The sequence below is a fragment of the Onychostoma macrolepis genome, chromosome 20 (genome assembly GCF_012432095.1).
Source record: "Onychostoma macrolepis isolate SWU-2019 chromosome 20, ASM1243209v1, whole genome shotgun sequence".
NCBI classification, from domain to species: Eukaryota; Metazoa; Chordata; class Actinopteri; order Cypriniformes; family Cyprinidae; genus Onychostoma; species Onychostoma macrolepis.
Window position 1 is genome coordinate 32,041,389 of NC_081174.1, and position 19,865 is coordinate 32,061,253.

General features: G+C 36.5%; 2 protein-coding genes across 11 annotated transcripts in view; both read right to left on the reverse strand.

Moving 5' to 3' along the window:
* Nucleotides 1–6,794: 6,794 nt before the first annotated feature.
* yy1b (YY1 transcription factor b) lies at nt 6,795–15,607 on the reverse strand. The gene is given in 6 exon segments (XM_058755709.1): nt 6,795–7,533; nt 7,536–7,557; nt 9,256–9,414; nt 10,161–10,221; nt 13,130–13,292; nt 14,497–15,607. Coding segments are annotated over 6 exon segments (1,074 nt in total). The 5' UTR covers nt 15,008–15,607; the 3' UTR covers nt 6,795–7,375.
* Nucleotides 15,608–17,313: 1,706 nt separating this feature from the next.
* The window catches only part of evlb (Enah/Vasp-like b), a 33,367-nt gene continuing 30,815 nt past the window's right edge, over nt 17,314–19,865 (reverse strand). For 4 of the 10 annotated variants that reach the window (XM_058755699.1, XM_058755701.1, XM_058755700.1 and 1 more), the window contains 3 exons: nt 19,107–19,167; nt 18,255–18,434; nt 17,319–18,139 (listed from right to left, as the gene is read on the reverse strand). In XM_058755699.1, the coding sequence (XP_058611682.1) occupies nt 18,276–18,434; nt 19,107–19,167 (220 nt within the window). In that variant the 3' untranslated portion in view covers nt 17,319–18,139; nt 18,255–18,275. Of the gene's footprint in view, nt 18,140–18,254; nt 18,435–19,106; nt 19,168–19,865 lie in introns of those variants that run through there. The other 6 variants (XM_058755707.1, XM_058755706.1, XM_058755705.1 and 3 more) reach the window with 6 other exon arrangements.

The following is a 19,865-nucleotide window of genomic DNA, read 5'->3' on the forward strand; positions in this document are numbered from 1 at the left end:
TTAACGAGCTCAGAAAATCAACTTAAATTAAAGGGAAAATCAAGTTTTCATTCCCCATTGGCAGATTTTTGTTATTGTTTTAATAATAAACTCATAAAACAATACTTCATGTGTTCATTCTGCATCTCCAGTAAATGTGTCTTGATTTAAGGATGTTTAGATATTTGTGCTGTTAAACAAGACAGAAATAATGAGGAAGATGATTGTTTTTTTTTGTTTTTTGTAGTTCATGCAACATCTAATTCCACAACTTTATGAATTTAAGACTTTCTGCTCTGGTTTAAGAGCTTTTAGGCTTTAATTTGTGGAAGAGCGAATTAAGACTCGCAAACATAATCGTAGAGATTTCTCACAAAATGGTTTTATTCAGAGGCCAAGAAGTGCATTGCGCTCAGTGCAAAGACAAATCGTTTTCAAATCACATCGCCTCTTGTTCATTAGACATAAATGTCCTTTCTAATGAGAGTGTAATCTTCTGCTAAAATGTTTTAATATGTAAATCAGCGCTGACGATGTTGAGGAATCTCAGACGAGATCTACAGTAGCTGCTCAGTTATTCCTTCGGATATTTAAACACAAATCTTAAAGAAGTGACTCAGGATCCATGCGTTCCTGCAGAGATGCAGCTGACTGGCTGAAGAGGATGTGTTTGATGAAGCAGAAGGTCTGGGAGTGAAAGCCCACAGCACTGGCTAATTATTTTTAGACGTGTTAATGCTCGTGTTCCTCAGGAGCAGCGAGTTCTTGTGTTTGTTCAAAGGAACGGCATGAAGGTGATGAAAGAAGAGCAGTTTGGTCCCAGGAGGCCTGCGATCCACCTACCTCTCAAACATTTCACTCCAGAACGAAGACAAACACAGAAGGATAAGGACTCTGTCTTTAAGGTCTGTTCTTAACCCTCATAATGCATTTGGGTCTGTTTTGGATGCATAAAAAATTATTTTAAACAAATGCATAGCTTTTAGTAAGGGAATGAAGGTCATTTCGACCCGGTTACGTATGGAGCAGCATTGGTGCCAAAACTACTTTTTGTGAAATTATCTATGAAGTTATATTAGTGTCAAAAACCTTTGTAAAATAAACTTAGCCTTTTCCACACATCTCACATCAGACTGCAAATGAACGAATGTGTGCTTCTATTGACGAACCATTGCAGAATGAAAAACAGCATTGATTTTTATCAAGCGATCAGGTTTATGCAAATAAAATGAATTTATTTGCTTGAAACTTTTAAGAGTAATATTTCTGTGGTTTTGCTATTTATTTGAAATAAATATGTGGATTTTCATAAATGTGGACTGTTTTTGAGCAATCATGAGTTCGAAATTCAAAGGAATTGAATTAAATTCTGAGTTAATTCTGGCAATTCACTGATTATATGTTCTTATAAATTTCATACAGTGATATATTCAAATAAAAATTCATCAATACTGAAAAAGAATATATGAACAGCGGTGGCCAAAATTATTAGAACACTAATATTTTCAGCAGCTAAAAATGGTTTTAAGTCAGTTATTTCTATCTTTTGCTGTAGGGTGTGTATATATATATATATATATAGGTTTATGTGTAATTATAAATTTCAAAGATTTTCTCAATTTTTAATTAACAAAAAAGGAGTAAATACAGTAATAACATTCAAAACTTTGACATTTTAATGATTCTTTATGACCCTTTATGATTCTTTATGATTTAATGACCCAGAATGCAAAAACAGTCTACAGATATTGAATGCATAATGAGGGTTAAGAGAAAAGCTGTGACGTGTGATTTTCACTCTTGTGGACAGATATGAAGCGCATCAGGTGATGGAATGACTTGTTAAATCGAGCCGTCGATGGATGCCATCTCAATTAACGATTCATAAATTCATGCCTATGAGGACGCGGAGTCTTTCTGTTGCTTTCTCTCGCTCGTTATCGATATTAAAATGCTGTGACGTTTCTCTGTGTGTCGTCTCGAGTGAATCCTGAAGACTCACGTTAATAAAAGATGCTCTTGTGGAAAGGCCACATCTTCAGGAGGCTTCGTGTTCAGATGGTCGTTCTATTTAATGCAATCGCTTTTGAAAGGAAATACAGGATAACTATATGCATTTTACCATATCTGGCCAGCTAACAAAAATACACTGTAAAAACCGATGTGATTAATAAGTCATAGTAACATGATTTTCCATGTTTCACTTTAACTCGTCAAAATAATTTGACCAATTTCAACTTTAATGCTTTTTTTGAGTTACTTTTTAACCACTCCATTAAGTTATAAAAGCGTTATTTCTTAATGTTCTCTGAATGTTCAAAATGTTTTTTTAATTCTTGGTTATATGAAAATTATTATTTTTTATTGTGCAAACATAGAAACGTTTCTTTAGAATGTTCTCTGAAATGAGTAGTATCATTTAAAAAACATTAAACATCCAGCTAAAAAGTAAAAAAAAAAAGTTCTATTTTGTGAACATTATTGCTCATAAGTTTTTTAACCTTTCCATGTTTTGAGAACATGTTAGATTAACTGATTTACATGCTTAATTTGACCCATTTGTCGCTTCAGTCAAATCATGTTGTGATGTCTCATACATTTAACGACATATTTTCATTCTTAGAAATACATAAATCACAATATTTGAAGAGAAGTGTTTCTAAATCTGAAAAATTGAATTAAACCAACCAAACATCATATGTGTGAATTAATTAGGATGTTATAAATGCAGTTATATACCTTGTAACTGTCCCTTTAAATCCAGCCGAGAACAGGCTTAGCAAAGCATGAGCAGGATTTTAAAAAGTCTGTTTGATTTCATGGAGACTTTGAGTGGTTTGTATTATTTTCTCTAAAGTGCCAGAGAAAGAATGACGAAGCTGAATTATTCATGAGCCAATTAAGCGGCTGTGACGAGGACAGACAGTAAACTCTATTCTACAATAGAATCCTCATACCTGCGGAGAGAAATAAACAACGAATCATAATATGCGCAGAAGCAATTCCAAGCATATGCATTATTAACGGAGGAAAATGTGCTTTGAATGAACATCCTGGTTAATATTGAATGTGATTACTCCTCCTGAGAAAGAGCGGCGTGAATGCAAAGCACGAGGAAGTGAAACGCTGCACAATCGATGTGATCAGAAACTCAGGTCTGCATCGTGACCTTTGACCCCGAGTTGAGTTTTAGCCTCAGATAGAAAATAAGAAAAATCAAATAAATGATGCACCAAAAACAACAGACTGACATCAGGTGTGGAACTGATGCGTCTAATACTGAACTAGAGGATGACGTGTTTAATGCGGTGTTAAAAGCGCTCTGAAGGGGTTTTCTCAGATCCGCTCGTAATGTTTCTGGCTCTTCGTGGTTTCGTGTGTCTTCAGAAATGCACTGAAGCGCGTGCGCAGCTGACTGCATTTACTCTGAAACAATGCCCCTGGACTCATCAGGCGATTACAAGACTTACCGAAGAGACTTTCACGGCTAACGAAGCCGTTTCAAACAAAATACGACTATTTTTTATTATAATAAAAGTATGTATTATTTTACGAGTCCATTTATCAATTATATAATTTTATTTACATAAATTATATATTAAAGTTAGAATTTTATTATTTTAACATTGCATTTTATATAAATTCCATACTACAATAAATATATTAGCCTTATATATTATTTACATAAATGTAGCATTATATACTAAAATTATAATTATATTTTATTATATTCACATTTATATACATTCAACTTGTAAATGTTATATTAAAATTGTATATTAAATACATTATAAATCAATTATAATTATATTTACATAAATTATAATTAGATTTGATTTTTGATTTAAAAAATAAATAAAATTATATATATATATATATATATATATATATATATATATATAATGACTTTATATTAAAATTATAAATGATATATTATTTACATTTAATCGTTTAGCAGATGCTTTTATCCAAAGTGACTTACAAATGAGGATTTGTAAGTCATTTAAGATATTTATTATTATAAAGTATCCAGTATTTACATTTAATTATTTTAAATGTATTATTTACAATTATAGATTGTTTATAATACATATATTAGTGCTGTCAAATGATTAATTGCGATTATTCACATCCAAAATAAGTTTTTGTTTGCATAACGTGTGCGTACTGTGTATATTTATATATGTATATATTTCAGAAAAATATGTTATGTTTATATATTAAAAATGTTTATTTATAATATAAAAGATTTAGTAAATATTTTCAAATTCTATACTGGATGTGTGTGTATTTATATATATATACACATATATACAGTGGGTACGGAAAGTATTCAGACCCCCTTAAATTTTTCACTCTGTTATATTGCAGCCATTTGCTAAAATCATTTAAGTTCATTTTTTCCTCATTAATGTACACACAGCACCCCATATTGACAGAAAAACACAGAATTGTTGACATTTTTGCAGATTTATTAAAAAAGAAAAACTGAAATATCACATGATCCTAAGTATTCAGACCCTTTGCTCAGTATTTAATCCAGGTGTGAAAAACTTGTTGCATCTTTCCCAAAAAGACTCATGGCTGTATTAGATCAAAAGGGTGCTTCTACTAAATACTGAGCAAAGGGTCTGAATACTTAGGACCATGTGATATTTCAGTTTTTCTTTTTTAATAAATCTGCAAAAATGTCAACAATTCTGTGTTTTTCTGTCAATATGGGGTGCTGTGTGTACATTAATGAGGAAAAAAAATGAACTTAAATGATTTTAGCAAATGGCTGCAATATAACAGAGTGAAAAATTTAAGGGGGTCTGAATACTTTCCGTACCCACTGTATATACACACACACACACATTATGCAAACAAGCACAGCACAGCACAGCTGTTGTTTGACAGCACTAATATATATATATATACACACACACAGTATATATAATTGAATTCCATATTTACATAATTGTTCAATTATATATATAACTTCATTTATAGTGTCATTTAACACTTTTCAGTTTGATCTGGATTCTTTGACTAATGCTGATGGTTTGATAAGACATGCAAAGTCCAATATTTATTTCATTAATCACATATCACAAGAGACTAATGTATTATTATAGGATATTTTCAGTGGCTGATCTGTTGATGTGTGTTAATTGTCTTATCAGTGGCAGAATGGATCTGATCTGCAGGTTTATTTTAGCGCTCCTGACGCCTCGGTGGGATTTGAGCGGATCTGCTGCAGCTCTGCGTGTCTCAGTTACCTTGGCAACATATTTCTGCATGTAATATCCCATCGAAAATACAGCAGAGCTCGCAGGAAAAAACACAGAAACTATTCCACATCACAAGCGCAACGCAATACCTGCACCACGGCGAAATATTAACATGAGAAACATTAATAATGCATCTGAAGGCATAAATATCCCTGTGGAGAACTTCATATCCAAATCAATCGACCCAAACACTGAAACAGAGAACACACACCTGATCTGAACAAACACAAACCAGACGCTCCACAGACATCAATCATCCAGAAAAACAACTGCACATTCACAGTGAATGGGTGCCGTCAGAACGAGAGTCTGATAAAAACATCACAGTAATCCACAGCACTCCAGTCACTCCATAATAACTCTTCCTGCAGTGAAGAAGTGCATCTGCTGTCGTCTCTCACATCAACATCCAGCCACATGCTTGTTTAGAGCTGTTTTGATCCGTGCAGATTTCTCTCCTGATTCAGACCAGAACACTTTTCACTGGAGGAAGCGTTATTATGGATTATATTTGTCTCAGCTTTTGTCTTCTCCAGATGTTAACTGATGGACTGGAGTGCTGTGGATTATTGTGATGTTTTTATCAGACTCTCATTCTGACGGCACCCATTCACTGCAGAGCATCCATTGCTGAGACACTGATGCAGAGACACATTTCTACAAACCTGATGAAGAAACACACTCATCCTGATCTCAGATGAACTGAGGGGAGCACTTTTACAGCATATTTTCAGTTTTGGGTGAACTATGGCTTTAAAATGCAGCCGAGTTTAAAAATAGCCTCACGTTTTCAGTCTTGAAAAAATGGGATGCGAGTTATGTCTTAAATTCATGAGTGATCGAAGGATAAAGAATCCGACCTTCATCTTACAAACACATGCAGATCTGTGAACATCTATTTGTGATGTTATGACAAATGCAGATGATGTGCAACGCAAACACTGTTACATTCATGTGTGTGTGTGTGTGTGTGTGTATCACTGAACGTGAAGCAGCTGTTGAGTCTTAACGAAGTCAAATGATTAATCTGGGCTAATTAAAGCTCAGTAGCTGGAGGATCAGAGCAGAGAACGACTGAAAGCGTTTCATCATCACTACACTGTCATTGAGAACCAGACAAACATTAAAAAAGCATTAAGGCAGCTGATATGCAAATGATCTGCCTTGATGATGATGAATGGGACTGATGAGCGAGTCATTACCAGCCCGGCCACTAGAGGTCAGCAGAGACTAGTTATTAACATCCGATCATTCATCAGATCAAGCGTCCGAGTCTGCAGCTTTTCTCACTTTGGAATCCGCTGCTGTTTTGGTGATTTTTAGTGAATGAATTCTCCAGATCACACAGATGCAGAGGACCACATTAACTAATAATTACAAAGACAAAATTACTAAAAGTATAACTGAAATATAAAAGGTTATAAATACTAAGAAACACCATAATAGTATATAAATAACACAAAAGTCTGTCAAATGTTTTGACTGTATAATATTTGACGATGTCAGCAGGACTCCAGGAAGGCAAATTAAGTTGACCAAAACTGATTTTTCCCTCTTTAATTGTAGTTTGCTGAAATACAGGTGAGGTGTAAATATTAACAAAGGATAGTTCATGGTTTAGACCTTTACGATACATTCTAACAAAGAAAAAAAACGCCAGTGAACACTGCGGTTTACCGTGGTGCGACTGAAGTGTGATACGAGAGGACAAAAGCAACTCATGACTAAATGCAGATCAACACGTCGACGGGATCCGCAGCGTCCAGCAGATCATTACTGTTCCGTCACAACCATACAAAACAACAGGAGAAAGAAGGAAACGCACAGGAACTAATATCATCACCCCGTCTGTGAAACGCTCAGCCATTATTCATGATCACAGGCTTACCCCCAAAATAAGTGTACAATATGCACACTTGCAGAAATAGAAAATTAAAAGCTATATATCTATGAAGACCAGAGAGACCGAAGTAAAAGTGGAAAAGAATGAAGCGACAGTCCCGATGTTCTGGTTTGTTGTCTTTGTGGTAAAAAGCATCATCCGTGGATGGGAGCTGCGTTATGAAGCCTCCTTGGAGTCCGTGTAAGATAACTAGATGCTCGAGGACACGCCGCGCCGCAGTTCATTGGTTGTTTTTGGCTTTGGCGTGTGTCAGAATGTGTGATTTGAGGTTGGTGGACTGAGCAAACTTTTTATTGCAGCCGTCGAAGGGGCAAACGTAGGGCCGGTCCCCGGTGTGAATCCGGACGTGCGTCCGAAGGTTAAAGTCCAGAGAGAACGCTTCCCGCAGCCCTCGAACGTGCACTAGACGGAGAGAACCACAGGACGGTCAGAGACGGTCACTTCACAAAACTAACAAACACCAGGAACTCAAAGATCTTCACTGCAACACGCCAAATAAATCTTTGCTTCAACTTGGGAAAAAAAAAAATTGGAAAATAAATATATTACCATAGTTAGGGCTGAGTAATAGCTTTTCAGGACATTTGACCAATTTTTGATTTTTTACCATTTTTAATTAGTTCACTTGAAAATGTAACTACAACATTAAATAACATTGATATTATTTCTCACAATTCCTCGATTTCTAAAAAAGAAAATTGTGGCAAAACATTCAATTGAAATTAATCAATAAATCAGAACAAATGGCCCAGCCCTAATCATAGTACAGTAGAATATACTTCTCAAAGTAATAGTAATAGTAATAATAATAATAATAATATCATTACAACTAAAAAAAAAAAAAAACAAGAATCGTTTATCAGTATGTTAATTTTAACAGTAAATCTCTGGTGCAGCATTGTGTTTGGCACAAAAAAAAAAAAAGGAATCGTTAAATTTTCATTTGATTATATTTTAATAGTTTAATTAAATGGCCCATGTTTTATGTCCTGATTAACACTGTCATTGATAAAAAAATCTGTATTAAATCATAAATCCAGAAAAATTTAAAACACAATTTCTGAACAAGTAAAACATTTTTCATTCTGCCATGTTATTGTAAAAATATTATTTAATTTTTTGAGTTGTTAAAAGTTTTATGAAGATGATTAGACTATTAGGCCATTTAATTACACCGTTAAAATGCAACAACAACTAAAAAATCCTTGGGAAACATAATTTTGGAAAAATAAAAATATTTCAAAGGGCCCTCAAATTTTTTGTTGAACTTAATATATTGCTGTTAAATTGTGTATGTTTCATAATTTCAATTAATTAGACATGCTTTTTGATTACTAAAATTTAATTTAACCATTAAAACAGAAAAATTTAAATGGGAATTTTCCCCAAATTTGAGAACAAATCTGATGTATTTCATAGAGCCCTATGTCTGAGCAGTCAGCTGTCTGAAGAACATTTCTAGACGGTCCAGCAGTACACTGTAAAACAATTAAACTGTATTGGACATTACATTCAAACCGTAGTATAGTGTTTTTGGAAGTGAAAAGGAATGTATAATTTACAGTGAATAACCGTAAATTGACATTCCCAGAATTTTACATTTGATGTTTTTGCATTGAAATAACCGTTTGTTTATTAGCTTTTTCTCATCAGTTGTGTACATTAGGGTTGTATGTTACATCTAATATTGTTAAATTAATGTTTATTGCATTCTTTCAGCTTCATGTGCGTCACCATGATGGTGTTTAGTGTTTGTGTGAATGACATGTACACCTTCTATATATGTTAATATTTAAAAGCTGCTTGTGATGGGCTTTGGTTCATCATGTGACTCATCAACACCTGCTTTTGGTGGTTATCAGTGTATTACAAAACAGATTTCAGTACTTCAATAGGATGGTATATTAACATTATATCAGTTAATGACATTACGTAATTTAACTGTAAGTTTAAGTTAAATCCATAAAACCTAAAATGTTGCTACCGTATTTTTTACGGTTAAACCACAGCTGCCAGTTTTTTTTTTTTTTTACAGTGTAGTCTAGACATGGAGGTTTAATTTGGCTCGCGTTCCCATAATAACTCAGCCTGATGACGTACCTGGAAGGGCTTCTCTCCGGTGTGAACCAGCTGATGGCGCTTGAGTTTGGAGCTCTCCACGAAGGCTTTCCCGCACTCGGCGCACACGTGGACCCGCGGGCCGTGAGTGTGCAGGTGCTTCCTCATGGCTGAATTATCCCTGAACATTTTACTGCAGCCCTGTCAGAAACACAGGAGAAGCATGTGACCGGAGCGCTCCAGTCTCCAGACGCTTACTAGGGCTGTGCGATATACGACCACAAATTCATGACATGGAGGCAGAAAATTTATATATTCATACCACTCCAAATTAATTTCACACAAAGAGTGCCGTTTTTTCTCCAAAACTGACCAGGTTTACAAACGTGATATTGATTTTTTACAACAGTTCAATAAGATGTTAATTACGAGACTTGCGTTTTAGACTATATTTCCTGTTTTTGCACTATTTCGACAACAAAAATAATTCCAAACACTGCCACAGCGCTGTTTTGCATCTCGGAGCAACATGACGGTGTTTCGTTCCTGAATGAATCAACCGTTTAAATGATTCGGTTCAATCGCAATGACTCACTTATTAACAATGACTTGCTGCCACCTGCTGGCGGTTTTAATTTCACATTTAAAGTATCTATTCATCGTTTTATGATTAATATATCAAAACATTATTTATGCATTTGTAATTGCAGGTTAAAGCATTCATGTCCTGCATTAAACAGTGTTTAAATACATCTAAACAGCTCTTCAGACGCAGCTTCTGTGTTTCCTCTGCTGTGCAAAGATTCATTTGGTACCAGCACAATAACACACTCAGCAAAATATCGTCTAATTATCGATATCAATAAAATCCCAGAAAATATCGAGATAATATTTCGTCAATATCGCACACCCCTAACGCTTACAGACAAACGCACTCAATCACTCACTTTGTGCGGGCAGGCTATCGTCCGAGGCGCGTCATCCTCTTTGATCTTCCTCGGCTTCATTCTAGATCAACACAAGCACATCAGAAATCAGTTACCCAGCATGCTCTGCGTATCAGAGGACATTCAGATCACTTCCACCCGTGACCCCAGACACTCTCGTGACCAATAACAAGCCCTCAGGTGTGAGATTCAGTCTAAAACTCACCGAACGGGACTCCGAGCAAAACCAGCTCCGCTGTGACTGAAGGGGCTGAGAAATAAAACAACTAACACAGTAAACGTCTCGTCAAACCACCGCAGACTCACTGAACATCCACTAAACAAAGGCACATCTTACAAAGAGACACTAAACATGAATAAAAACAAAAGGATATTTTTACAGGAAGTACAATGAAACTGACACAGAGATCACATGATCCCACAAACACACACAGGGTCAGAAACAAACTTCTATATTTAAGTGGTATTATATAAACATACTCATTCAATTTCATCAGCTAGTTGTTGACCATTAGGGAAACATCTTGATTTCCTATGATTTTAATCAATTACTGAGTTGTTAAAGTTTTATGAATTCAATTGATTAAACATGCTTTTTGATTATTAAAGTTTAATTAAACCATCAAAATGCAGTCCAGGCAAAAAACAAAAACAATTTAAGAACAATAAAACTCATTTCATTGGGCCCCATGTTTTTTTTTAGATAAATTAAACATTTAATAAATTGTTATAATTTCAATTAATTTGACATGCTTTTTGATTACTAACATTTAATTTAACCATTTCAACAGCCCTAAAACATCTACCTTAACATTTTTGCTTGAAAAATACACAATTTAATATGAATAAAACCAAAGGAAAGAAAATTTAAGGAATAAATTGATTGGAACGCATTGTCAATATGATCTCTAAATGTAAATATCTTGTATCAGCAATGCTTTGATCTTTCAACAGATCACTATTAGCTATTAAATAAAAAAAAAAAAAAAAAATGCTTGAACGGCTTGAATATCTCTGATCCAAACACTATAATATAAATATCTTATGATCACACTTCAAAAAAATGAGTGATATCTTGTTTTCCAGTGCAAATAAAAGTGGAGTCAGAAAAATCAACTTAATTCAAAGCATAACAGGTTCTCAGATATTTGTTCTTGTTTTAATCATAAACTCACTTCATTTTCTCATAAAACAAGACTTCATATCTTCATTCTGCATCTCCAGAAAATGTGTCTTGATTTAAGGATGTTTAGATATTTGTGCTGGAAAACAATACTAAAATACAGAGGAAGAACAGCACTTTTTTGCCGTGCATGCAACATTTAATGCCATTACTTTATGAATTTTAGACTTTCTGCTCTGATTTCAGATCTTTTTAACAGCCGCAGAAACCCGGTCAGGCTGGTGTTGAAAGTGTTTATCATCACAGTCACACTCACGCATCTGAGACTGCGAATACATGACCTGACATCTCAACACATTACAAATCACAGCTAAATCAAGTACGCTATTAGACAACAGGGACGATTAAAATGACCGAGTGTCTATTTACACTAAGTGCATATAACCCGCCTTGTTGGCAGAGGCCATTTACACTAACTCCGCCCACCAATGTGTGATTGGGCTAGACAACACTACAAAATAGCTCCAGTGGCGTAGATGGTAAAGCGTAGTGTTTTTGACGCGATCAACCCGAGTTCGAACCCGCCTATTGCTGAAATTTTTCCCTCTCTTTTCAAATCTCATATGTCGGAAAGGCATTTATTTTCAATAAACATTAAGGAAATAATCAAAAAGCTGGGTAGGGTAGCTGTAGGGAGGGCTTTATTGTCTCAATAAGGTGCATCCATTTATTAATTTGAAATCAAATAATAATTTCCACTGAATACGTTGTTATTGCATGCTGTTTTATAATGGACTACAATACTGAGGTGCAGATAATCGCCACTATTTGCATTAAGTAGTAGGCTACAGCAGAAAATCCTGCTATTTTAACACAGTGTCAATAGAATCTATAGCTATTTGAGCTTAGTGTAAACAGCATATAGCTAAAACAATTCTGCTATTTTCGTAGTGTAAATAACTGCTGCCTTAAAATGAACATTTTCCCTCACATTTGAGACCCTGGACCACAAAATCAGTGTTAAGCCCTGTTCACACCAAGAACGGTAACTATAAAGATAACGGTATTAGCGTCCACACCAGCGGACGATATCGTCGGTTTATTCTAAGCACACGCTCGTCTGCCGATTTAAATTCTTGAGCTCGTTATCGCAGGATGGATTCTGATTGGCCGTCAATGTTTGTATCGTTCATCAGCTGGAAAAAATTGTTCTGGAAGTGATTCCAACAATATCGTTTCTCTGTGCCTTTATCGTTATAGCTGTGGTGTGGACTCTTTAATATTGAGAATGATTTTTAGAACTATATCTTTATCGTTCTTGGTGTGAACGGGCCTTTAAGTAGCACAGGTATATTTGTAGCAATAGCCAACAATACATCAGAGCAGTATAAATTATCCATTTTTCTTTTATGCCAAAAATCATTAGGATATTAAGTAAAGATCATGTTCCATGAAGATATTTTGTAAGTTTTCTACCGTAAATATATCAAAACTTCATTTTTGATTAGTAATATGCATTGCTAAGAACTTCATTTGAACAACTTTAAAGGTGATTTTCTCAATATTTAGATTTTTTTGCACCCTCAGATTCCAGATTTTCAAATAGTTGTATCTCAGCTAAATATTGTCCGATCATAACAAACCATAGATCAATGGAAAGATTATTTATTCAGCTTGCATAAACCTCAATTTCAAAAAATGGACTGGTTTTGTGGTCCAGGGTCACATTTGAACATCTGAAGAACTTTGTTTCATTTCTGACCCTGAAGTACACACCTACTGGGACCAAACACTGAATCTGTTGGCTTTATGGTTTAATGGGGCAGTAAAGGTGAGCGTCTCTGACCTGGCGAACTCTGCCAGCTGCTTCGGGTCTGACAGGTCGATTCCCGGGATTCCGCCGGGCGGGAGCTTCTTTCCCGTCATGTACTCGGAAAAATCCGGAGGAGAGTTTTCCCCGATGATCTGCTCCTCCACCACCGTCTCATGATCGATGTCCTTCTTGTCATCTGAAACACAGATGGCTTCAAATGAGTTAAAGGGATAGTTCACCCAAAAATGAAAATTCTGGTCGTTCCAAACCCGTAAGACCTTCGTTCATCTTCGGAACACAAATTTAACAATCTCCTTGCTACGCTGGAGGATCAGAGAGCTCTCGGATTTCATCAAAAATATATTAATTTGTGTTCCGAAGATGAACGAAGGTCTTACGGGTTTGGAACGACCAGAATTTTCATTTTTGGGTGAACTAACACTGTGTCCTAACTACACGCGACGCGTCAATATTCCAGAGACAAACAGTTCGAGTGCACACTAGAAGCGAAGCGACAGAATCAATCAAACATCGCAGCCAATCAGACGCGTGTGTGGGCGGAGCCTCTCTGTTAGCGCACTGCAATCACAAGGAAATATAAGTTTATGATCAAATACATAAATATTAAACCTTTTTAACAAAATTAAATGTACATACTGAGTGACTGATACCATCTTTGTTATGGAATACGCTTATTGGTTCGCAGTTTTAACTTACATGTTTGTTTTAATTTATTTTTAACATCTGAGGTAAGCTAACTGCTGTTGCGTTCCTTATGGCTATAAATGTAACTCAGAATGATATTCAAACTCACATTAGACACGTTTAGCATTGAACAAAGCACATAGTCAGTCCCTGAGATTATCACCGTCATAGTTTGAATGTTGTTGTTGTTGTTTGTTCCAGGCGACGTCACTGAAATAGAAACCGTTTCTAAAATAGAAATTTCGGCAGCTGGTAAGGACAAAAACTATGATTAATATGTAAATGATACCTTTTATCGCGTGTAGTTAGGACACGGTGTAACGCTTTAACAGACAACAACAGTTCCAAACGCTAAAATAAAATAAACAAGCGTCACACCTTAACGACTATTTAAATCCAAAGTGGCGCGCGATCGCTTCCCGCTGAAGCCGAAATTTTAAATCCGCGTTTAACGGTTTTTAACGGTCGCTTTCGCCTCGCGGCCTACAAGATGCAGCCGCAGCGCGCTCGCGCCATCTCCAATCCGCCGCGCCGTCGCCATCTTTCCAGGGCCGCCATACTGGAATCGGGGAACATGGCGGCGCCCATCGACAGCCCAAAACATGGCCTCCGTTCAAAACATAAACACACGGTGCGAGGAGCCGCAGAGAAGACCGAGCGCGGAGTGGCAACGCCCTGCCTGCCGAGGGACTCACCCGAAGCCCACATCGTGACGGAGAACTCGCCCTCCAGAGTCTTGATCTGAACCTGCTTCTGCTCCCATTTCCTCCCGCAGGCCTCCGCCGCGCTCAGGTAGCTCTTCTTGCCCGATTTCTTGCCCCCTGACGCCGCTCTCTTCCCCAGCCGCCCCGCGGAGCTCTTGCCCGCGACCGTGAGCAGCGTCTGCCCGATGTAGTGCTCCTCTGCGGGCACCGGGATGAGGATCCGCTCCTCGAAGCCGTCTTCCCCGCGGAGCTCCGACTCGTCGCCGCCGACCACCTCCTCGCGGGTCTGGACCAGGATCACCTCCTGGTGCTGGTGGAGCTGGCTCGGGTCGTCTGTGATCAGCGGCTGCAGCGCGATCATGGGCTGCTGCTCGTCGTCGTCGTCTTCGTCGCCGATCACCGTGGTCTCGATGGTCTCCACCTCGATCTCGTGCAGCTCCACGATCTCCGCGGGCATCTCCGAGCCGTCCGCCTCGATGTACAGCGTCTCGCCGGATGCCATGTTCGCCGAGTCCGCCTCGCTCGCCTCCGCTGTGGCGTTCAACGCTCGCTCGCTCGCTCGCAACGCTCTCACACACCCCCTGAAACCCGCAGCGCGTTCACTCCGATAACACAAATAACTCTCCGCTCCAGGGTTGCCAGGCGTCCGCAACAAAACCCGCCCAGATTCGCGTTTCGAGGGGGCTCCCCCGGTAAAAATCGCGTTCTGGGGGGTAAGATACACGTTGTTTGGCGAGGTTCCCCGGTACAATTCGCATCGCAGGCGCTAAATATTAGCGATGTTATGTTCAACGTCAAAAAAACAACCCATTTCACATTGAAGCGCTGTATCGGAGCTTGATTCGTTTTGCCAAAAGCACGTGATCTATGACGTTCGTTCGCCTGAAAACCACGTGACTGCTTCAGCGACTGCATGGTTAAATCCATATAAATTCTGAATAAAGTTAAAGAGGCACAATTTAAAATACTCCACAAAATCTACCCATGTAAAGTTTTCCTATCATTGAAACAAATGCAGTTTTAGTGATGAACAGGAGGAAGATTTCTTTAAAGCTGTGACTTATCTTTGAAATGTTGGTCTGATGTTAGGTTTTATTTTTCAGTTTTCCCCAAGAGATGTTAATTATAAATGATCTTTAAAATATGTTATATGCAAAATGTATAAATATGTTCTGAACTTTTACATTTTGCATGGTAAATATTACATCCATAAACAAAAATTTGCAAAGCGTATAACCAAATGTGAATTATTCTTAATAGAGACGGAATCGTTAAAAAGTCCTTAGTGTTAATTAATAACAAAAAGAATGGAATTTTGTTCAATTTCATGGAGAATTTTTTTTGTAAAGTTTTGTATTCTTTGAATATGTCTTCAGGGAAAAGCAAGAAACATCTTTTTTTCTTCAGTTCTCTGAATGTTTATGGTCATGTTATAATGTGAAAATCCTTTATGTATATATGTTGAAATTTGATGTTAACTTTGTTTGAATTAGTTAAAAAACCGTGACTGCTTCAGTATTAGATTTAGCTGATGTTTGACTTATTTGACTTCTTTTAGTGGTGCACAGACAGAAATGAATGACTATCAACAAAACTAAGACTCGTTTGTAGAAGCAGATGAAGTGGAACACAGCACAGCGAGGCGCTGATCATCGTTATGACCACTAGATGGCCACAGAATAAGGTTCAGAACGCTTCTCTTCATCGCTAGGAAATATCGCGAGAACCCGCGGACATCAAACACAGCTCGCGGCAACACTGTTGCAGAAGCACAATTCCGCGGGAAAGCTGCGGACTTGGCAACACTGCTCCGCTTGGTGAAGGCTGAAGGGATACGGATGGCGCTACTGAGCATGCGCACATCAACAGCGTCGTTTTGTCACACTGTACAACAATATCTACTAGTTTTTAATTCTTGTAAGGGGTTGGTGTATATGTTAATAAAACACAATCTAATAGGTAGAAAATTAATTTCATAGTTCATTTCCGGTCGGAGCTGTATCCCTTCTAGCCGCAACCGCTCCACTTCTCATACACTGACCCTGGAGCACAAAACCAGCCATAAGGGTCACATTTTTCATCTGAAAGCTGAATAACTAGGCTTTCCATTGATGTATGGTTTGTTAGGATCGGACAATATTTGTAAATCTGGAATCTGAGGGAGCAAAAAAATCTAAATATTGAGAAAATCACCTTTAAAGTTGTTCAAATGAAGTTCTTAGCAATGCATATTACTAATCACAAAATAAGTTTTGATATATTTACAGTAGGAAATGTACAAAATATCTTCATGGAACATTATTTACTTAATATCCTAATGATTTTTGGCATAAAAGAAAAATGTATAATTTTGACCGATATTGCTGCAGATATAGCTGCTGCTTATGACTGCTTCTGTGCTGCAGGGACACAGTTATGAATTGATTTCATTTTACGGGTGGCTTGTTTGTACCTTTTAATGGATTGTGTTAAATGTCATTATTATTGTTATTTGAAATCCAGATTTCACTGTAAATGAATATATAAATTGTCTGAATATAATGAATGATTTACACTGTGTATTAATAATGTAAAAATAAATATGAAATAAAATGATGAAAGGCTTATTATTAAAATATAATTATGATGGTAATATGTCAGTCTGTGGGTTTTTCTAATGTCAATTTTTTCTGAAGATGTCAATGAAAATGAACGTCTATGTCAGGTTTTCTTTAAACAGAGATGGATGTATTTGTCATGTCTGAATAGCTCACATATGAACGTGTTCGTGACGGATCTGATTTCTGTCTGATGCACACATGCAGATGAAACACACCGGCACCGTCATCCAACACAACCTTCACACTTTATTTCACTTCTTTTTAAACGTCATGTATATCTTTTATTATTTTTTTTTCAAACCAGGAAGCACTTGGTCAAAAAGAGAAATCATAAAACAGAACAATACTTCACCATATCCTCGCAGCCAATAAACATTTTATTAACAACATGATCACAAATACTCTGGTGTGTGATGTTTGTCCGTCAGATAATAACTCGAGAACAGCCTACGCTTTTAAAAACCCTCCTTCAGTGATAAAATACATCGTTATGGCAAAAAGGATAAAAAAAACTCTTAAAAACAGAGGTAATGAGAAATGTGCTTATGATGAATCTCAAGGAAAATGAAAACGGTAAAAATATAAAAGGCTAACGCTGAAGTGATGTGCAATGATATCATATTATCATTATTATTATTATTGTCAATTCCTATGTCTACCTCTGCCTACATGAAAACACTACTACTACTACAACTACACCTATAATAATAATAATAATAACAATAATGATGCAGACAAAATAAAAGGACTCCAGATGTTTTTCTATGTTCTTCAGTTTCTGCAAAAGACTTTGAAAAGACTGCCACCAAAATCAACGTACAGCAGGAACGGTAAGATCAGTGCAAGTGTCCTTCATCCACGCTCAGGGTTCCTCGACGTTGCAGACGTGTTAAAACGGCGACGCCGTCAGTCCGTGCGCTTTAATACGGCTGTAACGTCCGGCTCGCGTCGCTACAGCAGGATCTGCAGGGGTTGGGCTCTCGGAGGAGATGGACATTATGTGGTGCTGATTCTACTGAGTTCATGTCTAATGGCTGGAAATAAAGCACAACACAGTCGTTAGAGTCGGACACGAGTGCATTACATAATACAGAACATAACAACAGACTGGGGCACGTTGTCACACGTTGTTTACATGTATGCACTTACACCGCATTTAACATGCACATTTTACATTGTGTCATCTCTCGTGTTCCCTGGGACTCGAACCCATGACCTCTGCGTCGCAGATCTGCTGTTTGAGCGACTGGAGAATAAACCACACAACATACCGTCAATGATCTCGTCCTTCACCTTGTGCAATTCACGAACCACTTCTTCCAAGATTTCCTGTCAATTAAAACATCGTTTGCATTTAAAGCAACCGAAACAGGGTTATTATAGTCAACTAAAACTAAAATTTAAAGTATATAAAAAAACATTGTAAAATTAAAATAGAATATAGAATAAAGGCAACATTTTCCATTTTTATTTAGTTTATCATTTTTTTTAAACTATATATACTATATATATATATACTGTATATATGTGACCCTGGAGCATAAGGGTCGATTTAAATTTTTTGGAAATTGAGATTTATACATCATCTGAAAGCTGAATAACTAGGCTTTCCATTGATGTATGGTTTGTTAGGATCGGACAATATTTGTAAATCTGGAATCTGAGGGAGCAAAAAAATCTAAATATTGAGAAAATCACCTTTAAAGTTGTTCAAATTAATTCTTAGCAATGCATATTACTAATCAAACATGAAGTTTTGATATATTTACGGTAGGAAATTTACTAAATATATTCATGGAACATGATCTTTACTTAATATCCTAATGATTTTAGGCATAAAAGAAAAATGTATAATTTTATATATATATGTAGACTACAAAACTACTAAAAAAGACAAAAACACAACTTAATTACTAAACTATTAACTAAAATTAAATTCTTAATAGATTAATAAAACCTATAATAGTATGTTTTTGGTGGTAAAATATGGATCATCTTTACTTGTTTCATTCTGTCGAAGTCTAAGGCGTCTGAGTCGCTGATGCTGCCCACGGGTCGAACCCTAAAGATGGACACAATCACTGCATTAATCACATCAGATCACATGATCATATCAGATCACATGATCATATCAGATCACATCATAACAGATCACATCATATCAGATCACATGATCACATCAGATCACATCATAACAGATCACATGATCATAACAGATCACATGATCACATCATATCATAACAGATCACATGATCATAACAGATCACATGATCATAACAGATCACATCATAACAGATCACATGATCATAACAGATCACATGATCATAACAGATCACATCATAACAGATCACATGATCACATCAGATCACATGACGGAGCGTCTCAAACACTGAAGACGTGAGTGTTTGTTTCCAGCAGTGAACAGTAATCAAGTGTTTTTACAGTATGTCCTGCCACACATTTACACAAATATTGTTTTTTGCTCGTTTTTAAAATATAAAATTACATTTATTTTATAATATTATACACACTTAAATTATCAGCAACTTATGAAAGCTTGTTTCTGTCACAGGATAAAAAATGAAAAAGTTAATTACAGCTTTTTGTCTCAGACTTTTATTTTTCTCTGAATTCTGAGTCTCCATTTCACTATTTTTTGGAATGGAATAAAAAGCACAAAAAGGTAACTGTGATGTTTTTATCTCTATTCCTCAGAATTGAAAGAAAAAGAAAGTCCAAAACTCACAATTACCTTTTTAT